The 25,731-nt window shown below is 48.6% G+C and overlaps 1 protein-coding gene across 5 annotated transcripts in view; it reads left to right on the plus strand.

Annotated features, from left to right (window-relative positions):
- Positions 1 to 661: 661 nt before the first annotated feature.
- The window catches only part of LOC139277328 (solute carrier family 41 member 1), a 71,010-nt gene continuing 45,940 nt past the window's right edge, over positions 662 to 25,731 (plus strand). The window contains exons 1-3 of one of the 5 annotated variants that reach the window (XM_070895648.1): positions 662 to 749; positions 10,231 to 10,512; positions 25,132 to 25,239. In XM_070895648.1, coding sequence (XP_070751749.1) covers positions 10,237 to 10,512; positions 25,132 to 25,239 — 384 coding nt within the window. In that variant the 5' untranslated portion in view covers positions 662 to 749; positions 10,231 to 10,236. Of the gene's footprint in view, positions 750 to 4,006; positions 4,086 to 10,230; positions 10,513 to 12,874; positions 13,515 to 13,615; positions 13,624 to 25,131; positions 25,240 to 25,731 lie in introns of those variants that run through there. The other 4 variants (XM_070895650.1, XM_070895652.1, XM_070895651.1 and 1 more) reach the window with 4 other exon arrangements.

Below are 25,731 nucleotides of genomic sequence, written 5' to 3' on the forward strand. Positions count from 1 at the left end.
TCTGTTTCTGATTGGTTAAGGGATAAATATTGGCCCCAGGACACCAGGGATAACTTCCCTACTCTTCTTCGAAATTGTGCCGTGGACTCTTTTACCTCCACCTGAGAGAGCAGATGGGGCCTTGGTTTAACGTCTCATCTGGCAGTGCAGCACTCCCTCAGCACTGCACTGGAGAGTGTCAGCCTGGATTTTGTGCTCAAGTCTCTGGAGTAGGACTCCCATCAGTGGGCCCTGGGTGTTGAACTAGCAATATGCAAATACAATGCATAACCAGCACACACATGGGAATGATGGTCTGTGAGCACCCCATGGACGAATAGCCTGCTAACACTCACTGTCCAGGCTCGCGCATGGCCTCTTGGGTAGCTGGGATACTGATGGGCGTCCTGTGAAACCCGTACCCCCCCTCCCCCCTCCGCCACACCAATCAGCATCCTCAGGAGAGGGAGAAAAACCTGGCTTGAGGATTGTCGGCTCGGACACGGGAGAACGGGACTGCCCTTTTAAGACTTGCGCTGAGCGATGCAGTCCGGCATCTTAAAAGTCTTCAGGGTTTTATGGAAACCCAAGTTAGAAATATGCAAAGAGAGCTGTAACCTGAGGCTGGAACTTGGTTATCGAAGTATAAATAACCCGTGTCCTGTGGCACTGGGGGGTGTCGACCGGACTGAGCTGGGTGGCTGGCTCATCAAGTTCTCACAATCCAAGTCGTGAGCCCATCTGGGAGAAATCCAAAAATCCATCCAAAGGTATTTCAAGTATTAATTTCTCTTTTAAATTGTCATTTTGGTCTTCTTGTTAAATCTTCCCGATTAGTTTGGATGGTGTTCGAAAGCGGACTGTACAGCGGACTGAGCCAAGATTCCTGCTAGTCCATTTAAAGAACTGTTCGTTTAATTGAAAACACCGAACTTGCATTTCTATAGCACCTTTCACGACCACCGGATGTCCCAAAGCGTCTCACAGTCAGTGAAGTACTGTTGAAGTGAAAGTCCTGGCATGGGAAAGTTGCGAGGTTGTTCAATTTTTTGCATATTACTACAGTAGTACCAACGAAAAGAGCAGGGCAAGGAGTGATATAATGGCGGTCTTTAAAATTCTGTAAGCATTTGATGAGGTAGATGTAGAGAAGACGTTTCCACCTGTGGGGGAGACCAGAACTAGGTACCATAAACATAGTCACTAATAAATCCAATAGTGAATTCAGGAGTAACGTCTTTACCCAGAGAGTGGTGAGAATGTGGAACTCGCTGCCACAGACATACTTGTTACGAATAGTATAGATGCATTTAAAGAGAAGCTCGATAAACACAGCGTGGCGGCCACGACCTGTGAGACCATCAACGGCAAGTCAGGACCATAAAAGGAGCAGCGTGTGGTGGCCCCTGGACTGCGTGGTGGCATCATCATCATAGGCAGTCCCTCGAAGCGAGGATGACTTGCTTCCTCGTTCACAGGTTTCAATGTTCCAGATCCCGAACTAATATTCCAGATCCCGAACTCCATCTTGAAGGGTGGAAGATGCCTGAGCGTGGATTTTTTTAACGTGGGGCCGTTGCACACCAGCCACCACATGAACTTGACAGAGCTAGGTCTTGGTCCAGTGGCAAGGATTGACCAAGACGACTGGAGACCAGCTCTGCTGCACGGACCGAGCGCATACATTTCGCAGTGTGGGCTGGCCCGTGCTGCCCCTGGGCTCTCGCCTCTTCTGAGCCCCAGTCACCTCCATCTACAAACTCTTGCCGGTCCTTCGTCCCTCCTGATGGCATACCATGGCAAGGTACAGTGAAGAGGGCGACTGGATTGGACATCACCACAACCCAGGTCGGTCATTGGAGCACGGGCAGGTACAGCAGGAGCGGTGAGGGATTGCAGAGCAATATGATCGGGGCCCAGAAGAGGCAAGGGCCCAGGGGCAGCACGGGCCAGCCCACACTGCGATATGTGTGCGCACTAGGCCTGTGCAGCAAAGCAGGTCTCCAGTCGTCTTGGTTAATCCTTGCCACTGGACCAAGACCTAGCTCTGTCAAGCCCGTGTGGTGGCTGGTGTGCAACGGTCACCACACGTTAAAAAAAAACCACGCACAGGCATCTTCCACCCTTCAATATATAGTTCTGGATCTGGAATGTCAGGTCCTCATCGAAACACCTGTGAACTCGTCCCTTTTTGCCTTGGAAGCAAGTCATCCTCAATACGAGGGACTGCCTTAGATTGAAGTGAAGTTAATGTTGCAATGTAGGAAACGAGGCAGTTAATTTGCGCACAGCAAGTTCCCACAAACAGCAATGTGATACTGACCCAGATAATTTGTTTTTGTTATGTTGGTTGAGGGATAAATATTGGTCCCAGGACACGGGGGAGAATTCTTCTGCTTCGCTTCAAAATAGTGCCATGGGGTCTTTTACATCCACCTGAGCGGGAAGACAGGGGCCTCGGTTTAACATCTCATCCAAAAGATGGGACATCCGACAGTGCAGCGCTCCCTCAGTACTGCCCCTCCGACAGTGCGGCGCTCCCTCATTCCTGCCCCTCCGATAGTGCGGCGCTCCCTCAGTACTGCCCCTCCGACAGTGCGGCGCTCCCTCATTCCTGCCCCTCCGATAGTGCGGCACTCCCTCAGTACTGCCCCTCTGAAAGTGCAGCACTGCCTCAGTACTGCCCCTCCGACAGTGAGGCGCTCCCTCATTCCTGCCCCTCCGATAGTGCGGCTCTCCCTCAGTACTGTCCCTCCGATAGTGCGGCACTCCCTCAGTACTGCCCCTGTGAAAGTGCAGCACTCCCTCAGTACTGCCCCTCTGACAGTGTGAGCAGGGGGAGTGTGACTAATTGCATCGCTCTTTCAAAGAGCTGGCACGGGCACAATGGGCCGAATGGCCTCTTTCTTACTGTGTCATTCTATGATTCCGTCACCCCAATCTTTTGTGATACTCAGTGCTTAGTGGCAAGGAGAGAGGACGAGTTGGTGGATTTTAAAATGTTAGAAATGGAAATACACACTGAGAGAGCTGCGTAAAGGGAGTCCCTGGCCAAAGAACACCCTAAGTGGAGAAAGTGCATCCAGGAGGGCGCTGAGCACCTCAAGTCTCATCGTCGAGAGCATGCAGAAAACAACGCGGGCAGCGGGAAGGGGCGGGTGATATCCCGGAACCCGAGAGGAACTTTCCCCGAACTTTTGAAACTTTCGCTGGTCCGGAGCGAGAGCCCAGAGACTGATATTCTCTCTCTCTGGCCCTGTTTCCATCTCTTCTTTCCTTCCTCTCCCATCCCCCTCTCACTGCTACCTGCCCTTGTTGTTTTGCGGCAAACCAATCCCATCCACCCCTTCCCTCAGCCACTATCTATCCCACCTGTAACGGAATCTGTGGCTCTCGTATTGGACTGTTCAGCTACCAAAGAACTCACTTCAGGAGTGGAAGCAAATCTTCCTCGATTTCGAGGGACTGCCTATGATGATGATGGGTAAAGTGTCAGCAGCTTTAGGGCTGGAATGGCCGGAGATAGCTGAGAATTTACTGAAAAGTTGCTGGGAGTTTCCTGAGAGTGATATCTGAGGTTTGAAGAGCCGGAGCCGGAAGGGGCGGGTGTTATCCCGGAGCCCGAGAGAAACTTTCCCCGAACTTTTGAAACTTTCGCTGGTCCGGAGCGAGAGCCCAGAGACTGATATTCTCTCTCACTGGCCCTGTTTCCTTCCTCTCCCATTCCCCCCACCCTCGCTTACTGCTACCTGCCCTTGTTTTGTTTTGTCCCCCCTGGGCCGTTGGCTGCTGATTGCGTTGCGAGTCCCGGAGTGAGAGTCGACGCGCTATTCGGCTGGGGGTGGCATCGCGCAGCAGCCCCGCAGCGAGCGGCCGGAGTCGGGTCACCGAGACCTAGGGTAGCAACTCCGGCAGATTCTCGTCCTCCCCCGGGCCCCAAAACCGAGGGCACTGAGGCAAATCGTAGCCCCATTCTAACCCCCGCTTGTCAGCCCCTGGGGATTGAAACCGCTCCCTTCCACTGACTCAGGGTCACACCGCGGCTTCCCTTTAATGAGAGATCTACACACATTAAAGGAATGTTTTAGGAACTATCCACTGTGGGGGTGAGTTAAACACATAAAACGTAAGAACTTGCATTTTTACAGCGCCTTTCACCAACTCGGATTGTTTTATAGCCATTGTAATGTGGGAAACGCAGCAGCCAATGTGCGCACAGCAAGCTCCCACCAACGCGATGACCAGATAATTTGTTATTAGGTGTTAGTTAAGGGATAACTCCCCTGCTCCTCTTCGAAATAGTGCCATGGGATTCTTTACGTCCACCTGAGAGAGCAGACAGCGCTCCCTCAGTACTGCCCCTCCGACAGTGCAGGCTCCCTCAGTACTGCCCCTCCGACAGTGCAGCGCTCCCTCAGTACTGCCCCTCCGACAATGCAGCGCTCCCTCAGTACTGCCCCTCCCACAGTTTAGCGCTCCCTCAGTACTGCACTGACTGCGGGAGCGCAGCACTGTCGAAAGTGCCATCTTTTGGATTAGACATTAAACTGAGGCATGGTCTGCTCTCTCAGGCGGAAGTAAAAGATCCCATGGCACTATTTAGAAGGAGAGAGGGTGAACAGCCAGAGGTCGTGGTCCATAAGTGGGGCCAATGACATAGATAGAAAGAGGGATGAGGTCCTTCAGGCAAAGTTTAGGGAGCTAGGAAAGAGATTAAAAAGCAGGCCCTCAAGGATAGTAATCTCCAGATTACTCCTGGTGCCACGAGCTAGTGAGTACAGAAATAGGAGGATAGAGCAAATGAATGTGTGGCTGGCGAGATGGTGAAGGAGGGAGGGCTTTCGATTTCTGAGGCATTGGGACCGCTTCTGGGGGAGGTGGGACCTGTACAAGCCAGACGGGTTGCTCCTCAACAGGGCCGGGACCAATATCTTCATGGGTGGGGGGTTTCTAGTGCTGTTGGGGAGGGTTTAAACTAGCTTAGTAGGGGGATGGGAACCTGAGAATAGATACAGTAGGGAGGGGAGTAAAGCTGCATTAGAAAGCAAAAATTTAGAAAGTGAGTTTGAAGGACAGAGGAAACAAGCAGGAAAAAAAATGGTCAAAAAACAAATTCAAAAGCTCTTCGTCTAAATGCAAGTAGCATTCGTAACAAAATAGATGAGTAGATGGCACAAATAGATAGAAATGGGTATGATCTGATAGCCATTACAGAGATGTGGTTGCAAGGTGACCAGGACTGGGAACTAAATATTCAGGGGTATTTAACAATTTGGAAGGACAGACAGAAAGGAAAAGGAGGTGGGGTAGTTCTGTTATTAAAGGATGGGATCAGTGCGTTAGTGAGAAATGATATTGGCTCAGAGGATTAGGATGTTGAATCAATTCGGGTGAAGATAAGGAATAATAAGGGGAAAAAGTCACTGGTGGGTATAGCCTATAGGCCCCCTAACAGTAGCTACACCGTTGGACGGAGTATAAATCAAGAAATAATGGAGGCTTATAATGAAGAAACAGCAATAATCATGGGCGATTTTAACCTTCACATTGATTGGACAAAGCAAATTGGCCAGGGTAGCCTTGAGAAGGAGTTCATAGAGTGTATCCGGGATAGTTTCCTTGAACAGTACAATGCGGAACCAACCAATCTTAGATCTAGTACTGTGAAATGAGGCAGGTTTCCAGATGACACTAAACTGGGTGGCGATGTGAGCTGTGAGGAGGACGATAAGAGGCTTGGACAGGTTAGGTGAGTGGGCAAATGCATGGCAGATGCAGTATAATGTGGATAAATGTGAGGTTACCTACTTTGGTGGCAAAAACACGAAGGCAGAATATTATTTGAATGGCGGCAGATTAGGAAAAGGGGAGGTGCAACGAGACCTGGGTGTCATGGTACATCAGTCATTGAAAGTTGGCATGCAGGTACAGCAGATGGCGAAGAAGGCAAATGGTATGTTGGCCTTCATAGCTAGGGGTTTTGCGTATAGGAGCAGTTGTACAGAGCCTTGGTGAGGCCTCACCTGGAATATTGTGTTCAGTTTTGGTCTCCTAATCTGAGGAAGGACATTCTTGCTATTGAGGAAGTGCAGCGAAGGTTCACCAGACTGACAGATGGCAGAACTGACATATTAGGAGAGGCTGGATCGACTGGGCCTTTATTCACTGGAGTTTAGAAGGATGAGAGGGGATCTCATAGAAACATATTAAATTCTGATGGGACTGGACAGGTTAGATACAGGAAGAATGTTCCCAATGTTGGGGAAGTCCAGAACCAGGGGACACAGTTTAAGGCTAAGGGTAAGCCATTTAGTACTGAGATGAGGAGAAACTTCTTCACCCAGAGAGTTGTTAACCTGTGGAACTCCCTACCGCAGAGAGTTGTTCATTGGATATATTCAAGAGAGAGTTAGATATGGCCCTTACATCTAAAGGGATCAAGGGGTATGGAGAGAAAGCGGGAAAGGGGTACTGAAGTGAATGATCAGCCATAATCTTATTGAATGGTGGTGCAGGCTCAAAATGGCCTACTCCTGCACCTATTTTCTATGTTTCTATGTTTAATAAATGATCTCGTAGTAAAGGAAGCTCTAGGAATGAGTGATCATAACATGGTTGAATTTCAAATTCAGTTGGAGGGTGACAAAGTTGGCTTAAATAAAGGAGACTACAAAGGTTTGAGGGCAGAGTTGGCTAAAGTGGACTGGGAAAATATACTAGACTTTGGGACGGTTGATGAGCAGTGGCAGACATTTAAGGATATATTTCATAACTTGCAACAAAAATATATCCTAATGAGAAGGAAAGACTGTAAGAGAAGGGATAACCATCCGTGGCTAACTAAGGAAATAAGGGATGGTATCAAATTGAAAACAAGGGCATACAATGTGGCCAAGACTAGTGGGAGCCCAGAGGATTGGGAAATTTTTAAAAGCCAGCAAAGAATGACTAAAAAAATGATAAAGAGAAGGAAGATAGATTATGAAAGTAAACTAGCACGAAATATAAAAACAGATAGTAAGAGTTTCTACAGGTACATAAAAAGGAAAAGAGTGGCTAAAATAAATGTTGGTCCCCTAGTGAATGAGACTGGGGAATTAATAATGGAGAACAGGGAACTGGCAGAGATGTTGAACAAATATTTTGTATCGGTCTTCATGGTAGAAGACAATAAAAACATCCCAATAATGGATAATCAAGGGACTATAGGGAGGGAGGAACTTAATACAATCACTATCACTAATGAAGTAGTACTCGGTAAAATAATGGAACTAAAGGCGGACAAGTCCCCTGGACCTGATGGCTTACATCCTAGGGTCTTAAAAGAAATGGCTGCAGAGATAGATGCATTGGTTGTAATCTACCAAAATTGCCTGGATTCTGGGGCAGTCCCAACGGATTGGAAAACCGCAAATGTAACGCCCCTATTTAAAAAAAGGAGGCAGACAAAGAGCAGGAAACTATAGACCAGTTAGCATAATCTGTCATTGGGAAAATGCTGGAGTCCATTATTAAGGAAGCAGTAGCAGGACATTTGGAAAAGCATGATTCAATCAAGCAGAGTCAGCATGATTTTATGAAGGGGAAGTCATGTTTGACAAATTTTCTGGAGTTCTTTGAGGATGTAACAAGCAGGGTGGATAAGAGAGAACCAGTGGATGTGGTGTATTTGGATTTCCATAAGGCATTCGATAAGGTGCCACATAAAAGGTTACTGCACAAGATAAAAGTTCATGAGGTTGGGGTAATGTATTTGCATGGATATCGGATTGGCTAACTAACAGAAAACAAAGACTCGGGATAAACGAGTCATTGTCCGGTTGGCAAACAGTAACTCGTGGGGTGCAGCAGGGATCAATGCTGAGGCCTCAACTATTTACAATCTACATTTATGACTTGGATTAAGATACTGAGTGTAATGTAGCCAAGTTTGCTGATGATACAAAGATGGGTGGGAAAGCAAGTTGTGAGGAGGACACAAAAAATCTGCAAAGGGGTATAGACAGGCTATGTGAGTGGGCAAAAATTTGGCAGATGGAGTATAATGTGGGAAAATGTGAGGTTATCCACTTTAGCAGAAAAAATAGAAAAGCAAATTATAATTTAAATGGAGAAAAATTGCAAAGTGCTGCAATACAGAGAGACCTGTGAGTATGTGTGCATGAAACACAAAAAGACAAAAAAGTTAGTATGCAGGTACAGCAAGTAATCAGGAAGGCAAATGGAATGTTGCAAGGGGGATAGAGTATAAAAGCAGAGAAGTCCTACTACAACTGAACAGGGTTTTGGTGAGGCCACACCTGGAGTACTGCGTACAGTTTTGGTCTCCATATTTAAGGAAGGCTCTCACTCATAGGCAGTCCCTCGAAACGAGAATGACTTGTTTCCATGCCAAAAAAGGATGAGTTCACAGATGCTTCTATGAAGGACCTGAACTACATCCTTAAGGGTGGAAGATGCCTGTCCGTGGATTTTGTTAACGTGTGATGGCCGTTGCACACCAGCCACCACACGGGCTTGACAGAGCTAGGTCTTGGTCCAGTGGCAAGGAAGGATATACTTGCATTGGAGGCTGTTCAGAGAAGGTTCATTAGGTTGATTCCGGAGATGAGGGGGTGACTTATGAGGATAGGTTGAATAGGTTGGGTCTATGCACATTGGAGTTCAGAAGAATGAGAGGTGATCTTACTGAAACATGTAAGAGAATGAGGGGGCTCGACAAGGTGAATGCAGAAAGGATATTTCCACTCATAGGGGATATTAAAACTAGGGGACATAGTCTCAGAATAAGGGGCCGCCCATTTAAAACTGAGATAAGGAGACATTTCTTCTCTCAGAGGGTTGTTAATCTATGGAATTCTCTGCCCCAGAGAGCTGGATCACTGAATATATTTAAGGCGGAGATAGTCAGATTTTTGAGCGATAAGGGAGTAAAGGGTTATGGGAGCAGGCAGGGAAGTGGAACTGAGTCCATGATCAGATCAGCCATGATCTTATTGAATGGCAAAGCAGGCTCGAGGGGCCAAATGGCCTACTCCTGTTCCTATTTATTATGTTCTTATGTCCTGGCCAATATTATCCCTCAACAGATTATCTGGCCATTATCACACTAATTGTGGGAGCTTGCTGTGCACAAATTGGCTGCCGCGTTTCCGACATTACAGCAGTGACTACACTTCAAAAAGTACTTAATTGGCTGTAAGGCGCTTTGGCACGTCCTGAGGTTGTGAATGGCGCTGTAGAAATGCAAGGTCTTTCTGTCTGTCCTTTCTATCTTTCTCTCTCCTCCACACGAGCCTCCTCCCACCCTACTTCATCTCCCCATCAGCACGCCTTGTATTCCTTTCTCCCTTGTGTTTATCCAGCTTCGCATTGAATGCATCTCATCTATTCGCCTCAGCCAGTCCCTGTGGCAGCGAGTTCCACATCCTCACCACCCTCTGGGTGAAGAGGTTTCTTTACAGCTGGTTTCAGATTTGGTTTTCCTGAATGTGGAGGCGATCAGAAGACTCTGGCTGTGCATCAGGGACAGAGCAAAGGCTGTCTGTACATGGCAGAGAATATCGCACACAAGGAGGTCATTTGGCCCATCGTGCCTGTGCACTTGCATTTCTATAGCACCTTTCACGACCACTGGATGTCTCAAAGCACTTTACAGCCAATTAAATACTTTTAGAGTGTAGTCACTGTTGCAATGTGGGAAACGCGGCAGCCAATTTGCGCACAGGAAGTTCCCACAAATAGCAATGCGCTAATGACTGGATAGTCTGTTTGTGTTATGTTGATTGAGGGATAAATATTGGCCCCAGGACACCGGGGATAACTCCCCTGCTCTTCGAAATAGTGCCGTGGGATATTTTAAAGCCAGCTGAGAGAGCAGACGGGGCCTCGGTTTAATGTCTCATCCGAAAGAAGGCACCTCCGACAGTTTAACACTCCCTCAGCACCGCTCTGGAGTGTCAGCCTAGATTGTGGGCTCAAGTCCCTGGAGTGGGGCTAGAACCCACAACCTTCTGTCTCAGAGGCGAGAGTGCTGCCCACTGAGCCACAGCTGACACCAAGGGGTTCAGTTATCCAATGAATCTTGCTTCACCCATAGCCCTGCACGTTTTGCCTTTCTGTGATAGGTACAGCAGCCGCTGTGTGCATTGTATGTGGAGCAGCCCCTGCGTGTATTGTACATTAGGCAGGTTTGAATTTCAGCTTTTAATGGCTTGACGCCGGGTGTTCCATTTGTTAATCCCGTTCAAGGGCGAGATGGAGGAAGGGAAGACGCGAAGGAGGAAGAGGGAAAGGAGGTCGCGGAACGGGGAGCGGCCCCAGCCCCAGCTCAGCCTGCGAGCGAAGGGTGAGGACAGACAGGTGAACGAGAAGCTTGCCCGCGGGCTGGACTGGGCTGCACGTGACCGGCCCAAGGAGAAAGTGACTGAGGCGAAGGAATCAGCCCTGATCATCGGCGCCCAGGTCCTCCTGCCCTACCTGATGGCCGGTTTGGGGATGGTGATGGCCGGACTGGTTCTCGATGCTGTTCAGGTCAGTCATTGTCGACCCATCCGCACGGACATTCTTGTGTTTTGTAACCTCCTCTAGGGTCTCTCTCGCTCTCTCTGAGTCAGAAGGTTGTTGGTTCAAGTCTCACGCCAGGAGCTTGAGCACATAAATCCAGCCCAACACTCCCAGTGCAGTGCTGAGGGAATGCTGCACTGTGGGAGGGGCAGTACTGAGAGAGCACTGCACTGTCGGAGGGGCAGTACTGAGGGAGCGCTGCAGTGTCGGAGGGGCAGTACTGAGGGAGCACTGCACTGTCAGAGGGGCTGTACTGAGGGAGCGCTGCACTGTCGGAGGGGCAGTACTGAGGGAGCACTGCACTGTCGGAGGGGCAGTACTGAGGGAGCACTGCACTGTCGGAGGGGCAGTACTGAGGGAGTGTTGCATTGTCGGAGATGCTGTCTTTTGGATGAGACGTTAAACCGAGGTCCCATCTGCCCACTCTGGTGGATGTAAAAGATCCCATGGCACTATTTCAAAAAAGAGCAGGGGAGTTATCCCCAGTGTTCTGGGGCCAATATTTATCCCTCAATCAACATAACAAAAACAGATTATCTGGTCATTATCTCATTGCTGTTTGTGGGAGCTTGCTGTGTACAAATTAGCTGCTGCATTTCCCACATTACAACAGTTGCAACACTCCAAAAAGTACTTCATTGGCTGTAAAGCGTTTTGGGACGTCTGGTGGTCGTGAAAGGCGCTATAGAAATGCAAGTCTGTCTTTCTATTCTTTCTCTATCCGAAGCGGGTTCCTGTCCCCTGGCTCAGAGCTTCTCTGGCCAAGGGCAGTGGACAGTTGGCAAGCAGGTTAGAGGGCAGGGGAGACAACAGGAGCCAGGCAGAGGAGAGAGGGGCAGGGGGGATCTGAGGCAGGTATCAGTGGCGCAGTAGAGCGCGGGAAGGAGATACGTCGAGGAGGGAGGAAATGAGGGGGCGAGGAGAAGACGAGAAGGGTGGAGGAGGGAAAAATGGAAAGAAGAGGGGAGAGGAATGAAAGCTCCCAATCAGTCCATCTCAGGGGAGAGAGCTCAGTGTCTGGCCCCTTTCTAGTGTCGACAAACCTCGGGATGTCCAAAAGTGCTTCACAGCCAGTGCAGTACTTATTGAAGTGTAGTCACTGTTGTAATGTAGGAAACGCGGCAGCCACTTTGCGCACAGCAAGTTCCCACGAACAGCAAAGTGATAATGACCCGATAATCTGTTTGTGATGTTGGTTGAAGGATAAATATCGACCAGGACACCGGGGAGAACTCCCCTGCTCCTCTTTGAAATAGTGCCATGGCATCTTTTATGTCCACCTGAGAGGGCAGACGGGGCCTCGGTTTAACGTCTCATTTGAAAGATGGCACCTCCGGCAGTGCAGCACTCCCTCAGTACTGCCCCTCCGACAGTGCTAGCGCTCCTTCAGTACTGCCCCTCTGGCAGTGCAGTGCTCCTTCAGTACTGCCCCTCTGGCAGTGCAGCGCTCCTTCAGTACTGCCCCTCTGGCAGTGCAGCGCTCCTTCAGTGCTGCCCCTCCGACACTGCAGCGCGCTCTCAGTACTGCCCCTCCGACAGTGCGGCACTCCCTCAGTACTGCCCCTCCAACAGTGCGGTGCTCCCTCAGTACTGCCCCTCCGACACTGCAGTGATCCCTCAGTACTGTCCCTCTGACAGTGCGGCATTCCCTCAGTACTGCCCCTCTGACAGTGCGGCATTCCCTCAGTACTGCCCTTCCGACAGTGCGGTGCTCCCTCAGTACTGCCCCTCTGACACTGCGGCATTCCCTCAGTACTGCCCCTCTGAAAGTGCGGTGCTCCCTCAGTACTCCCCTCCGACATTGTGACATTCCCTCAGTACTGCTCCTCCAATAGTGCAGTGCTCCCTCAGTACTCCCCTCCGACAGTGTGGCATTCCCTCAGTACTGTTCCTCCAATAGTGCGGCATTCCCTCAGTACTGCCCCTCCGACAGTGCTGCATTCCCTCAGTACTGCCCCTCCAACGGTGCGGTGCTCCCTCAGTACTGCCCCTCCGACAGTGCGGCGCTCCCCAGTACTGCACTGGAAATGGCCGTCTAGGTTTTTACACTCCAGTGTCTGGAGCGGGTCTTGAACTCCCAACCTTCTGACTCCAGTGCACAAGTCCCTGTGTTGTCACAATGCCAAGCTGATGATGCTCCTGAACAGGCTGAGAATACCGAGCATTGGCTGTCGCCTCTAGGCGATGACAGCTCAATAGCTAATCTGTCTCGGAGCCTCCAGCTTTGAGCGTAATGGAATTCTCTGAGTCATGAGGTTGCAGCTTTGTAAGAATAAGGAAAAAGCTAAAATGAGCCCAGCTTGATAGGATGGAGAGAGGAGCCAGCCAGCACTTCAGCAGCGACTGTGTCAGTTTTAACCCTGGCTATGAGAGGAAAGGATTAATTTTGCATTCAGATTCTGTGTGACTCATCGCTCCTCAGGAGAGATTGTTCAGCCAGAGACAGGGATGACCTGAGGTCTGATGGAACGAGTCATTTCTCGGAAGCTGAGATCCGGTTTCTCCGGGAGATAAGCTCCCGGAATGGGAGCCGAACTGCATCGCAGCAAGCCGGAAAATACAACCGGGGGCCCTTTCTAACCAAGCTTGCCATCTTGCTCGCCCTTGGTATTTTTTGGAGCGTTGAGCTCAACACTCGACACTGGCGGAGAGACCCAGAGGTGGCGGACGTTGTCGGGACCTGGCTTCACACAGCGTGCGGGCAGCTCTCTCCCGGTTCGCGGCCATGGGTCGGCGCGGTGCGGCACGTTGACGGGGGAGGACGGGGAAGAGCCATGGCGGTCACCCAACTGGATCTGGAGTTCTGCTTCTCCGGGAACAAGCTGCACCGGTTCACCTGCAAGCTGGCCAGGTTTCCCTTCGGCTTCCGGCGAGAGAACGGTTTGACCATCACCGGCCAGGTGCTGCTGCCCTTCCTGTTGGCCGGATGCGGGATGGTGGCCGCCGGACTGGTCATGGACATCGTGCAAGTGCGTATCGCCCTCACAGGGTTAACTCACCCGGGCAGGTTGCACTGACCCGACTTGTGTTCCCTCCAGTATCGAAGATTAACGGGATGACCTGATTGAAGTGTTGAAGGTGATTCGATGGGGGTAGAGAGAGAGAGAGCGAAAGAAAAACTATTTCCTCTGGTGGGGGGCAGAACAAGGGGGCGTAACCTTAAAATTAGGGCCAGGCCATTCAGGGGTGATGTCAGGAAGCACTTCTTCACACAAAGGGTGCTGGGAATCTGGAACTCTCTTCCCCCAAAAGAGCTATTGAGGCTGGGGAGGGTGAATTGGAAATTTCAAAACCGAGATTGATGGATTTTTGCTGCGAAGGGTATTGATGGTCACGAACTATGCAGATCAGTTGTGATCTAATTAAAAGGCGGAACAGGCCTGGAGGACTGAATGGCCTCCGCCTGTTCCTATCTGCCATGTGTGTGGAAGCTTGTTAATCGGTTCTGGCCAAAGAAAGATAGAATATGGATTTATATAGCGCCTATCACCACCTCCAGATGTCCCAAAGTGCTTCACAGCCAATGAAGCATTTTTTGAAGTGTAGTCACTGCTGTAATGTCAGAAACGCAGCAATCAGTTTGCGCACAGCAAGCTCCCATAAACAGCAATGTGATGATGACCAGATAATCGGTTTTGGTGATGTTGATTAAGGGGATTAATATTGGCCCAGGACACCGGGGATAACTCCCCTGCTCTTCTTCGGAATAATGGCCGTGGATTATATACATCCATCTGAGAGCAGACGGGGCCTCAGTTTAATGTCTTATCCGAAAGATGGCAACCTCTGACAGTGCTTTGGGACGACATGTAGTTGTTAAAGTTGCTATATAAATGCAAATTCTCTCTTTTTCTCTTTGTTGTAGATAACTGTTGGCTGTGGACAATCTAACGTCATCATTGTAATCTTTCCTCTTTTCACAGGTTTACCCACTTTCTCCTCAACCCCACCTTCTCCCCAAATCCCTCGACTCCACCTTCTCCCCAAATCCCTCGACTCCACCTTCTCCCCAAATCCCACGACCCCACCTTCCCACCCCAAATCCCTCGACCCCACCTTCCCACCCCAAATCCCTCGACCCCACCTTCTCCCCAAATCCCTCGACCCCACCTTCTCCCCAAATCCCTCGACCCCACCTTCTCCCCAAATCCCTCGACCCCACCTTCTCCCTCGACCCCACCTTCTCCCCAAATCCCTCGACCCCGCCTTCTCCCCAAATCCCTCAACCCCACCTTCTCCCCAAATCCCTCAACCCCACCTTCTCCCCAAATCCCTCAACCCCACCTTCTCCTCAAATCCCCAACCCCACCTTCCCCCCCGAAATCCCCCAACCCCACCCACCCACCTTCTCTCCATATCCCTCAACCATGTCTCTCCCCAGAAACATGCTCCTTGACCCCACTTGCACCATCCGCTTCAGTACTTTTGCCCCGCAATCGATTCCTCATTGCGTTCTAAAGTTTTTCCTCAATTCCCTTTTCATTCCCAATTTTCCTCATCTGAGCCCTGGATTTGAACCCTCCGGCACCGGGACCAGTTTTTCCATAGGTTGTTGCCCTGGAGGTTGCTGTCCTGGTCACTGGGTCTCGGTGACCCCCAGATATCGGTAACCCGCTGCCTTCACACCAAATTCCTCCTCACGGTTTTTTAACACATTCACTAACCCGTGCTGTGCGGGTTCAGGCAGCGAGTTCCTACAGAATTCCTCCGCACGTTATCACTCGTTTCCAATCCCTGGGAGAGCAATCTCACCTATCAAGTTGTTTTTGAAACACATTGGGGTTGGGTTTCCGTGAGTGTGACCGGCGCAATCGGTTGAATACAGTGCTAAAGATCGGGAAATTTTTAAGCGTTTGTGAATTATACCAAAAAACGCTTCCAGTCATGACTTCTGCAATGTTTTGCGCTGGGTAGGATTCAATTCACCTGGATCAGCCCCACCCACAGAACTGGACCTGCCCCCAGGTGGCCATCATGAGATTCCGCTGCTTGCGCTGGTTCAACAACAAGCTGTATTTAGATAGCGCCTTTAGTGTAGTGAAACATCCCAAGGCGCTTCACAGGAGTATTGTGAGAGAAAAAAATTGACACCAAGCCACATAAGTGGAAAGCTTGGTCAAAGAGGTAGGTTTTAAGGAGGGTCTTGAAGGAGGAAAGAGAGGCATCGAGGTTTAGGTAGGGAGTTCCAGAGCTTGGGGCCCAGGCAACAGAAGGCACGGCCACCAATGGTTGAGTGATTATCATTACGGATGCTCAAGAAGGCAGAATTAGAGGAGCGCAGATATCTGCGGGGCTTGTGGAGCTGGAGGACATTACAGAGATAGGGAGGGGTGAGGTCATGGAGGGATTTGAAAACACGGATGAGAATTTTGAAATCGAGATGTGGCTTAACTGAAAGTTGGGGAAGGTTCTTCAAATCGCACTCATTCTCGGAGGCTCACAAGAAAGAGTCGTCATGCTTTAAACATTTTTTCATATCAGAAAATATTCAACTTACTAAAAAAAACTGACGCCAATGAAACTATTAAATGGTTCAGAATAGTTTTATTAATTCATTTTCTGTGATTTTAAATCGGGTCACTCACAGGTTGGGCACTGATTAAAAATACTTATTTTTGTGATAAACCCATTTTCAGCGATATTAGTAAAACTGCCCCAGGTCACCGCTCTTAAACACTTCAAGGAAAACTTTCTAGAGGAAAGTAAAATTAAGAACGGGTTATGTTGTACTCCGCCGCCCGATTGCACGAGTGGATGGAAGATTTCACGGCTGCAATTATGCAAAGGAATTTTAGCGGGAACTTGATGTGGGACCAGGGCATTGTGGGTGCAATTTCCCGATTGGGCACAAAGCATGAACTCTGCCCTCAAACAGGCACCATTGCATTTGCTACTTGTTTTCTAGGAGTTTCTTTCTATTCAAAGCACATTACACGAGTGTGAGGGCATGTCAAATATTCAACATTGTTGAGGGGGTTAGAAGAGGCTTCTGTTGTGGCTCTTGTCAGCTGATAGTTAGAGATAAAAAAAATTTCAAAACCTGCATCAGCCTCTCGCACAGTCTCTCCCTCTCCCTCTCCCTCTCTCTCTCTCTCTCTCCCTCACTCTTTCCTTCCCTCCGTCTCTCTCCATCTCCCTCTCCCTCTCCCCCTCCGCCTCCGCCTCCCCCTCCCCCTCCCCGTCTCACCTTCCATTTCTCTCTCTCTCTCTCTCTCTCCCTCTCTCTTTCCTTCCCTCCGTCTCTCTCCGTCCCCCTCTCCCTCCCTCTCCCCCTCCCCCTCCCCGTCTCACCTTCCATTTCTCCCTCCCTCTCTCTGCCTCTCCCCCTCTCACTCTCTCTCTCCGTCTATCTCCGTCTCTCCCTCTCACTCTGTCTTTCTCTATCCATCCCTCTCCCTCTCCCTCTCCCTCTATTTCTCTTTCTGTCTTTCTCCATCTCTCTCTCCCTCTCACTCCATCTCTCCATCTTTTTCTCTCGCCCTCCCGCTCTGTCACTCTCGCCCTCCCACTCTGTCACTCTCGCCTTCCTGCTCTGTCACTCTCGCCCTCCCGCTCTGTCACTCTCGCCCTCTCGCCCCCTCTCTCTATCGCTCTCTCTCTCTCTCCCCCTTACTCCCTCCCTCTCTCATGCTCTTGCTCTCCCTCTCTGTCTCTGTCTCTCTCTCCCCGACTCTCTCTCACGTATACATTCACACTCTTTCTGAGTTAAGAGGGCTGTGGTGATTTGGGGGCAGTTTTCCTCCACACCGCCATTTGGGAAGCTGACGAGCTAAGGAGCGGTGCTGGTTTTCTGCCCTGCCTGATTTTACATTGTATTGGGGACTAATATTGGGCAAGGTGTGTGAAATCAGTGTCCCATGCGATGGCATGGCTCCGGCACTGTCTTGGATATTAGCATCGACTGTAATATGGACACTGCAGGTCCAGGGGTCGTATGAACATCCTGCAAATGTAGGAATAAATATTTTTTTAAAAAGCTCAACATTTATTTTACTAAATTCGCAGCTAGACAGAGACTGGGTGGTATCTGAGATGAGACCAATGGAGCATGTGTCAGTGCGGGAACATTTAGGGAACAGTGATCATAGTATCATAATGTTTAGGTTAGCAATGGGAAAGGATAGGGAGCAATCGAGAGTAAAAATATTTAATTGGAGGAAGACCAATTTCAATGGGATGAGGACGGATCTGGCCCGGATAAATAGAAATCAAAGATTGGCAGGCAAGACTGTTGAGGAACAATGGGCTTCCTTTAAAGAGGAGATGGTTCGGGTACAGTCGAGGTACAATCCCACAGGGGGAAAGGTAGGGCAACTAAAGTCAGAGCTCCCTGGATGATGAACGAGAGAGAGAGTAAGATGAAGCATAAAAATCATCATCATAGGCAGTCCCTCGAAGTGAGGATGACTTGCTTCCACGCCAAAAAGGGATGAGTTCACAGGTGTTTCAATGAAGGACCTAATATTCCAGATCCTGAACTACATCCTGAAGGGTGGAAGATGCCTGTGCTTGGATTTTTTTAATGTGTGGTGGCTGTTGCACACCAGCCACCACACGGGGTTGTCAGAGCTAGATCTTGGTCCAGTGGCAAGGATTACCCAAGACTAACTGGAGACCAGCTCTGCTGCACAGACCGAGTGCGCACACATATCACATTGTGGGCTGGGCCCTGCTGTCCCTGGGCCCTCTCCTCTCCTGGGCCCCAGTCACTTCCCTCTATGGACTCTTGCCGCTCCTTCGCCTCTCCTGCTGTTCCTGCCCACACTGCAATAAGCCACCTGGCTTCCTTCGCCCTCCTGCAGCAGCACGCGCGGCTCCCTGAAGTGGTATGCTGCCGCACACTGCTCCCTGTAATGGCCCCGGCCTGCTGATGGTCCTGCAGGCCAGGACCGTGCCGATTTCCAGGCCGGGCTGCCGCACACTGCTCCCTCGAGCGGGTATGATAGATGTCAGGTTGTGAATACAAGAACCAGGCTGAAAATAGAAAGTTCAGAGGGGAAGTGAAAAAGGAAATAAGAGGGGCAAAGAGTATGAACATAAGAACATAAGAAATAGGAACAGGACTAGGCCATACGGCCCCTCGAGCCTGCTCCACCATTTAATACGATCATGGCTGATCTGATCATAGTCTCAGCTCCACTTCCCTGCCCGCTCCCCATAACCCCTTATCCTCTTATCATTTAAGAAACTGTCTATTTCTGTCTTAAATTTATTCAATGTCCCGGCTTCCACAGCTCTCTGAGGCAGCGAATTCCACAGATTCACAATCCTCTGAGGGAAGAACTTTTTCCTCATCTCAGTTTTAAATGGGCGGCCCCTTATTCTAAGATTGTGCCCTCTAGTTCTAGTCTCCCCCATCAGTGGAAACATCCTCTCTGCATTCACCCTGTCAAGCCCCCTCATAATCTTATACGTCTCGATATCACCTCTCATTCTTCTGAATTCCAATGACTAGAGGCCCAACCTACTCAACCTTTCCTCAAAAGTCAACCCCCTCATCCCCGGAATCAACCTCGTGAACCTTCTCTGAACTGCCTCCAAAGCGAGTATATCCTTTCGTAAATATGGAAACCATAACTGCACACAGTATTCCAGGTGTGGCCTCACCAATATCTTTTATAGCTGTAGTAAGACTTCCCTGCATTTATATTCCATCCCCTTTGCAATAAAGGCCAAGATACTATTGGCCTTCCTGATCACTTGCTGTACCTGCATACTATCCTTTTGTGTTTCATGCACAAGTACCCCCAGGTCCCGCGGTATTGCGGCACTTTGCAATCTTTCGCCATTTAAATAATAACTTGCTTTTTGATTTTTTTCTGCCAAAGTGCATGACCTCATACTTTCCAACATTATACTCCATCTGCCAAATTTTTGCCCACTCACTCAACCTGTCTATGTCCTTTTGCAGATTTTTTGTGTCCTCCTCACTCATTGCTTTTCCTCCCATCTTTGTATCGTCAGCAAACTTGGCTACGTTACACTCAGTCCCCTCTTCCAAGTCGTTAATATAGATTGTAAATAGTTGGGGTCCCAACACTGATCCCTGCGGCACCCCACTAGTTACCATTTGCCAACCAGAGAATGAACCATTTATCCCGACTCTCTGTTCTCTGTTAGTTAGCCAGTCCTCTATCCATGCTAATATATTACCTCCAACCCCGTGAACTTTTATCTTGTGCAGCAACCTTTTATGTGGCACCTTGTCAAATGCCTTCTGGAAGTCCAAATACACCACATCCACTGGTTCCCCTTTATCCACCCTGTTCGTTACATCCTGAAAGAACTCCAGAAAATTTGTCAAACATGACTTCCCCTTCATAAATCCATGCTAACTTTGCCTGACCGAATTTTGATTTTCCAAATGTCCTGCTACTGCTTCTTTAATAATGGACTCCAACATTTTCCCAAACACAGATTTTAGTCTAACTGGCCTATAGTTTCCTGCTTTTTGTCTGCCTCCTTTTTTTAAATAGGGGCATTATATTTGCAGTTTTCCAATCTGCTGGGGCCTCCCCAGAATCCAGGGAATTTTGAGAAATTACAACCAATTCATCCACAATCCCTGTCGCTACTTCTCTTAAGACCTTAGGATGCAAGCCATCAGGTCCAGGAGCTTTATCTGCCTTTAGTCCCATTATCCTACTGAGTATCACCTCCTTAGTGATTGTGTTAAGTTCCTCACCCCCTCCCCCCGCCCCCCCCATAGCCCCTTGACTATCCACTGTCGGAATATTGTTAATGTCCTCTACCGTAAAGACTAATACAAAATATTTGTTCAGAGTTTCTGCCATCTCCATGTTTCCCATTACTAATTCCCTGGTCTCATCCTCTAAGGGACCAACATTTACTTTAGCCACTCTTTTCCTTTTTATATACCTATAGAAACTCTTGCTTTCTGTTTTTATATTTTGTGCTAGTTTACTTTCATAGTCTATCTTCCCTTTCTTAATCATTTTTTTAGTCATTCTTTGCTGGCTTTTAAAAGCTTCCCAGTCTTCTGTCCTCCCACTAGTTTTGGCTACTTTGTATGCCCTTGTTTTTAATTGGATACCGTCCTTTCTTTCTTTAGTTAGCCACGGATAGCTATCTTTTCTCTTACACCCTTTCCTCCTCACTGGAATATTATTCCCCTTATTCCTGAGAGTTGTGAAATATCTCCTTAAATGTACACCACTGTTCATCAACCGTCCTGCCCTTTAATCTATTTTCCCAGTCCACTTTACCCAACTCTGCCCTCATACCTTCATAGTCTCCTTTATTTAAGCTTAATACGCTGGTTAGAGATCCAACTTTCTCACCCTCCATCTGAATTTGAAATTCAATCATGCTATGATCACTCATTCCTAAGGGGATCCTTTACTAGGAGATTGTTTATTAATCCTGTCTCATTACACAGGACCAGACCTAAGATAGGCTGCCCCCTGGTTGGTTCCGTTACATACTGCTCAAGGAACCCATCTCTTACGCACTCTATGAACTCCTCCTCAAGGCTACCCTGACCAATTTGATTTGTCCAATCAATATGGAGGTTAAAATCACCCATGATTATTGCTGTTCCCTTTTTACAAGCCCCCACTATTTCCTGGTTTATGCTCCGACAAACTGTTAGGGGGCCTATAGACTACTCCCACCAGTGACTTTTTCCTCTTATTGTTCCTTATCTCCACCCAAACTATTTCAACACCCTTATCATTTGAGCCAATATCATTTCTTATTATTGCAGTGATTCCATTCTTTATCAGTAGAGCTACCCCACCTCCTTTTCCTTTTTGTCTGTCCTTCCAGATTGTCAAGTATGAGAATAGAATGGCATAAAAGTGAATTAACATAGAAACATAGAAAATAGATGCAGGAGTAGGCCATTCGTACCTTCGAGCCTGTACCATCATTCAATAAGATCATGGCTGATCATTCACCTCAGTACCCCTTTCCTGCTTTCACTCCGTACCCCTTGATCCCTTTAGCCGTAAGGGCCATATCTAACTCCCTTTTGAATATATCTAACGAACTGGCCTCAACAACTCTCTGCGGTAGAGAATTCCACAAGTTCACAATTCTCTGACTGAAGAGGTTTCTCCTCATCTCGGTCCTAACTGGCTTACCCCTGGTTCTGGATTTCCCCAACATCGAGAATATTCTTCCCGCATCTAACCTGTCCAGTCCCGTCAGAATTTTATATGTTTCTATGAGATCCCCTCTCAACCTTCTAAACTCCAGTGAATACAGGTCCAGTCGATCCAGGCTCTCCTCATATGTCAGTCCTGCCATCCCGGGAATCAGTCTGGTGAACCTTCGCTGCACTCCCTCAATAGCAAGAACGTCCTTCCTCAGATTAGGAGACCAAAACTGAATACAATATTCTAGGTGAGGCCTCACTAAGGCCCTGTACAACTGCAGTAAGACCTCCTTGCTCCTATACTCAAATCCCCTAGTTATGAAGGCCAACATGCCATTTGCCGCCTTCACTGCCTGCTGTACCTGCATGCCAACTTTCAATGACTGATGTACTTTGACACCCTGGTCTCGTTGCACCTCCCCTTTTCCTAATCTGCCACCATTCAGATAATATTCTGCCTTCATGAATTCAAAAGTCTTCTACAGGCATATAAAAAGTAAACGGGTAGTAAGAGGAGGGGTGGGGCTGATTAAGGACCAAAGAGGAAACCTAGGCATGGAGGGAGAGGGCATGGCTGAGGTACTTTGCATTTGTCTTCACCAAGCAAGAGGATGCTGCCATAGACATAGTGAACGAGGAGGTAGAGGAGATACTGGATGGGATAAAAATTGTTAAGAAGGAGGTACTAGAAAGGATGCTGTACTTAAAGGAGATAAATCACCAGGACCGGATGGGATGCCTCCTAGGATGCTGAGTGAAGTGAAGGTGGAAATTGCGGAGGTACTGGCCTTAATCTTCCAATCCTCCTCAGATACGGGGTGGTGCCAGAGGACTGGAGAATTGCAAATGTTACACCCTTGTTCAAACAAGGGTGTACGGATAAACCCAGCAACTACAGGCCAGTCAGTTTAACCTCGATAGTGGGGAAGCTTTTAGAAACGATAATCAGGGATAAAATTAATAGTTACTTGGACAAGTGTGAATTAATTAAGAAAAGCCAGCACAGATTGGTTAAAGGCAAATCGTGTTTCACTAACGATTGAGTTTTTGATGAGGTAACAGAGAGGGTTGATGAGGGCAATGCGGTTGACATGGTATACATGGATTTCCAAAAGGTGTTTGATAAAGTGCCACATAATAGGCTTGCCAACAAAGTTGAAGCCCATGGAATAAAAGGGACAATGGCAGCCTGGATACAAAATTGGCTCAGGGACAGGAAACAAAAAGTAGTGGTGAACGGTTGTTTTTGGGACTGGAGGAAGGTATACAGTGGTGTTCCCCAGGGGTTGATTCTAGGACCACTGCTTTTCTTGATGTATATTAATGACCAGATTGTTCGCAACTTTGGTGTCATATTTGACCCTGAAATGAGATTCCGGCCACGTAGCATAGTAGCATAACTAAGACCGCTTATTTCCACGTCTGTAACATCGCTCGTCTCCGTCCCTGCCTCAGCTCATTCGCTGCTGAAGCCCTCATCCATGCCTTTGTTACCTCTAAACTTGACTATTCCAAAGCACTCCTAGCTGGCCTCCCACATTCTACCCTACGTAAACTAAAGGGCATCCAAAACTCGGCAGCCCATGTCCTAACTCGCACCAAATCCCACTCACCCATCACCCCCTGTGCTCGCTGACCTACATTGGCTCCCGGTTAAGCAATGCCTCGATTTCAAAATTCTCATCCTTATTTTCAAATCCCTCCATGACCTCACCCCTCCCTATCTCTGTAATCTCTTCCAGCCCTACAACCTCCCAAGATATCTGCGCTCCACAAATTCTGCCCTCTTGAGAATCCCTGATTATAATCGCTCAACCATCGGTGGCCGTGTCTTCTGTTGCCTAGGCCCCAAGTTCTGGAACTCCCTCCCTAAACCTCTCAGCTTCTCTACCTCTCTTTCCTCCTTTAAGACACTCCTTAAAACCTACCTCTTTTACCAAGCTTTTGGTCATCCACCGTAATTTCTTCTTATGTGGCTCGGTGTCAAATTCTGTTTGATAACGCTCCTGTGAAGCGCCTTGGGACATTTTACTCCGTTAAAGAAGCTATATAAATGCAAGTTGTTGTTGTAAAGAGCACAATTTCAAAATTTGCAGAGGACACAAAACTTGGAAGTATAGTGAACAGTGAGGAGGATGGTGATAGACTTCAGGAGGGCATAGACAGGCTGGTGGAATGGGCGGACACGTGAAATTTAACGCAGAAATTAGAAAGTGATACATTTTGGTAGGAAGAACGAGGAGAGGAAATGTAAACTAAAGGGTACAATTCTAAAGGGGTGCATGAACAGAGAGACTTGGGGGTATATGTGCACAAATCATTGAAGGTGGCAGGGCAGGTTGAGACAGTGGTTATTAAAGTATACGGGATCCTGGACTTCATAAATGGAGGCATAGAGTACAAAAGCGTGGAAGGTTATGATGAGCCTTTATTAAAAACAATGGTCTGACCTCAACTGGAGTATTGTGTCCAATTCTGGGCACCGCACTTCAGGAAGGATGTGAAGGCCTTAGAGAGGGTGCAGAAAAGATTTACAACAATGATTCCAGGTCTGACAGACTTCAGTTACGTTGATAGACTGGAGAAGCTGGAGCAGAGAAGGTTGAGAGATTTGATAGAGATGTTCAAAATCATGAGGGGTCTGGACAGAGTAGAGAGAGAGAGAAACTGTTCCCATTGGCAGAAGGGTCAGTAACCAGAGGGCACAGATTTAAGGTGATCGACAGAAGAACCAAAGGCGACATGAGGAAATACTTTTTTACGCATCGAGTGGTTAGGATCTGGAATGCACTGCCTGAGAGGGTGGTGGTGGCAGACTCGATTGTGGCTTTCAAAAAGGAATTGGATAAGTACCTGAAGGGAAAAAAATTGCAGGGCTGCAGGGAAAGGGCGGGGGAGTGGGACTGGCTGAAGTATTCTTGCAGAGAGCTGGCACAGGCTTGAGGGGCCGAATGGCCCCCTTTTGTGCTGTAATCTCCTCCAGCCCCATAACCCCCCCCCCTCCCCACCCCGAGATATATGCACTCCTCTAATTCTGGCCTCTTGAGCATCTCTGATTATAATCGCTCCACCATTGGTGGCCGTGCCTTCTGTTGCCTAGGCCCCAAACTCTGGAACTCCCTGCCTAAACCTCTCCGCCTCTCTACCTCTCTTTCCTCCTTTAAGACGCTCCTTAAAACCTACCTCTTTGACCAAGCTTGTAGTCACCTGCGCTAATTTCTACTTATGTACGCGGCTCATTGTCAAGTTTTTATCGCATAATACTCCTGTGATGCGCCTTGGGACGTTTCACTACTTTAACGGCGCTATATAAATACAAGTTGTTGTTGGGCTGAGTGACCTGTTTCTGTGGTGTAAATACTTTGTAATGCTACACATACCAGGGGCCATGTCACAAATTGCTTTCCACGCCTTTGTGCTTTTCACTCATGACTGAACCTCTCTTGTCCTTTCCTTGGTCTCCCCAGCACTGGGCGGTGTTCAGGACCATCACTGAGGTGTTCATCCTGGTTCCCGCGTTGGTCGGCCTCAAAGGCAACCTGGAAATGACGCTCGCCGCCAGACTCTCGACCGCCGTGAGTAGCGCCCGTTGGATTGGGGAGTGAGATCTAGGTAATGGGCTCGGGGCGCCTTCCTGTTAATTGTTCAGAATAACTCCACAAGACTGTATTGTAAGCTCAAACTGTTGTGACCTTGGTCTCTTTAATGTGACTCCAGAGTGGAAAAGCAGTATAGTAGATTACCTTTTATACCTGCTTGCCCAGGCTGCACAGGTGACCCTTAGGTCTCCCACAGGTGTACCCCCTGGTGGCAAGTCTTACATATTGGTGAGGTTTACATACATACATAACATCACTCCCCCCTCCAAAGTCTTATGTACAAGTTATTTGCATGTTGAGGCGATCTGGCGCTCTGCGTTCCCGGGTTGATCGCCTGAGTTGAAGTCCTGGCATAGGTGAGTTGGTCGGGTCATTGCTGCACGGCAGCGGGGCTTCTGATCGGACTGACGGGCATGGTGGGTTCATCCTCATGGTTGACCGCGAAGTTGATTGTGTTAGTGGGTCGCT

Source organism: Pristiophorus japonicus, chromosome 12 (assembly GCF_044704955.1).
Source record: "Pristiophorus japonicus isolate sPriJap1 chromosome 12, sPriJap1.hap1, whole genome shotgun sequence".
Lineage (NCBI taxonomy): Eukaryota > Metazoa > Chordata > Chondrichthyes > Pristiophoridae > Pristiophorus > Pristiophorus japonicus.